This window comes from Sphaeroforma arctica (genome assembly GCF_001186125.1).
Source record: "Sphaeroforma arctica JP610 unplaced genomic scaffold supercont1.350, whole genome shotgun sequence".
In the NCBI taxonomy this organism is placed as follows: domain Eukaryota; class Ichthyosporea; order Ichthyophonida; genus Sphaeroforma; species Sphaeroforma arctica.
The window spans coordinates 70,862-73,349 of record NW_014040208.1 but is presented as its reverse complement, the minus strand read 5'-3'; the positions used below and the strand labels follow the sequence as shown (position 1 = coordinate 73,349).

General features: G+C 42.2%; 1 protein-coding gene across 1 annotated transcript in view; it reads left to right on the top strand.

The window, feature by feature from the left end:
* The window catches only part of SARC_05473 (hypothetical protein), a gene marked incomplete at both ends in the record, with an annotated part of 11,825 nt that extends 10,135 nt beyond the window's left edge, over nt 1-1,690 (top strand). Inside the window, 3 exons of the mRNA XM_014300674.1 lie at nt 387-500; nt 873-964; nt 1,574-1,690. Coding sequence (XP_014156149.1) covers nt 387-500; nt 873-964; nt 1,574-1,690 — 323 coding nt within the window. The remainder of the gene's footprint in view (nt 1-386; nt 501-872; nt 965-1,573) is intronic.
* Between the last annotated feature and the right edge of the window lie 798 nt (nt 1,691-2,488).

Sequence of the window (2,488 nt, the reverse complement as noted above, 5' to 3'; positions counted from 1 at the left end):
GTGTCTGTCTGTGTCTGTGTCTGTGTCTGTGTCTGTGTCTGTGTGTGTGGTGTGTGTGTGTGTGTGTGTGTGTGTGTGTGTGTGTGTGTGTGTGTGTGTGTAGAGAGAGAGAGAGAGAGAGAGAGAGTGTGTGTGTGTGTATGTATGTATGTATGTATGTATGTATGTATGTATGTATGTATGTTTATATAAATATACATATATATATATATATATATATATATTTATTTATTTATATATATATGACTGTACCTTGCCTTTCCACTCATGTATGTTGTGAATCTGCTCGCGGGAATGAAGTAAATTGTTGAAAATTTTTGTTCGTTCCTGTGGCCATCTATATGCAATATGCTTTAATACCTTATCTTTTGGTTCGTTTGGTGTAGGAGGGGTCTTCGTTCCTAATACAACGGCTGCGGTTGTCTTCCCCAATGACCAAGTGGACTATTTCTTCGGAGATCTGTATGGCATTATGTTTGCGGCGAAAGAAACACCTTACAGTAAGTTCAGTTGCATTAGCTGTACAGAGTGCCCCAAATATTCGGATTAGAGGTGCAACAATTTTGGTTCTCTCGTTCCTTGGCTTTCAAATACAGACTAGTGTAATATTGAGCTTGCTATTGGCAACACAAATATGCGATCACCTGACTGTTAACAGTTTCATGTACTATCTACGCTTCCAAAGTTATTTTTTTGTCTCTCAAGCAAATCAGTGTGTTCCGTCAGAATAACCAAGACTCGCTTACTATGAAGATGAAATCGGCCGTTAACCCGTTAGCAGGCTTGTCACCTCATTGCCTCCCCATTCTCCATCCGTTTGTGAAGAGTATACCTACGCGCCCCTAAATATTTTGTACGTCCTTATGTCGCAGGTAGCGGTATCTTCAGTAATTCCACAGTCAAAACAGTACAGTGCACGGATACCGGGCCGACGACAAATTCGCGGCCGTGCACGGTGGCTGAGGTAAGCATTGTACTGTTGCCTCTATACTGCTAGTTTTGCTTGCTGATGTAAGTTTTGTACTATTGCCTCTATACTGCGAGATATGCCCTATATCTGTTCTGTATTACTAAGATCAGATTCTGCCATTTTCCCTGTATCGGTCACCAGCTTTAATTAATACTGTACGTTGTCTTGCTCCTCAAGATTCGACAGTACAGAAGCCGACCGTAATGTTTTGCCGACTCTTCCCTCGCTGAAATTGTACTTTTTTAGTTCCACCTTCTATCAGCTATCATTCTATCTCACAACTTCTATCATGCTAGTCTCTTATAACATCTTAGCTGTATGCTACCCTCTCATATTGCTTTACATGCTCTTTTAAACATATGGCAGAGTGTTTTGGGGGTGGATTGTTTTTCTGTCAGCTATCCTCACATATTGTTTTATATATTCGCGTATATATATGGCATATTTTCTTGAGGTCAATCATACCCTTCGATCATGTTGGTGCCCCTTTTATTATCTTCTGAGACTACTATCTCTCGTTGTATGACGACCATAAGTATAATACCACACCAGAGTCAAATCGAGATAAAAGTGTACCCAGATCAACGCTTGATTTTTCTGCAGAACTCCTTGGGGTCGGTCATCTTCTCCTTCGGTGTGGATGGGAGTGACAACGTACTCATCCTCACGCAAAGCACCATATTCGCGCTTGTGAGCCCGGACCACTGTGCCACGAGGTAGCAGGCTACCCCGCATTATTATTGTAGGAACGGGTGCGTACAGGCGCATATGTGGGCTGCTTCTGACCCAAATACGGGGCGTATGGGCTATTTTTCAACTTAAAAATTATGCTACAGGGCTGATATAGGCCCAGTGTTCAGTACTGCATGGGATTGATGAAGTAGGCGGATGTCGACCAGAAGCGGGGCCAAGTGAGATGTTCCCTATAACCTCAAACGAAACAAAGGCTGGTACTTGTCCTGAAATAGAGACCAGAGGTAGCGACTTATGGTAGATTCATTGTTGTAGTATGGCGGTTGAGATACATCCTAGCCTCACCCGTATGGTCAGTATATCGATGGCGAAGTAGACCAAAAGCGCAACAACATTGCTTCTCTTGAATGTTAAAAAAATTTAAAACTCTACAAATGCATACGGAGCAGGCAGCATACATAGAAATTACCCGAAGTATGACTTTTTGGATTTATTCAAAGTATTCTGTTCACATCTCGTGGCGCCGCAAATAGTACTTGCCGATTATAGTATGTCGTAGTTCAGTACGTACCTGGATTCTGGAAGTGAGTGCATTTCAATATGGATTAGTGCCTAAAGTTAAAACGCGCCCGCTCGGCCATGACATGGTATACCCGTAGCCGCGCATTTCGACGACATAGCATTCGCAATGCTTGTCGCTAGCTACAGCATAACAAAAAACCAATCGAACTGTGCTACCATCGCAGAGTAGTATCTATGTACAGAATTTAACGTTTTCGTGGTTTCAATTACCATCACTGCACTACGTCCATTTATAAATATGTA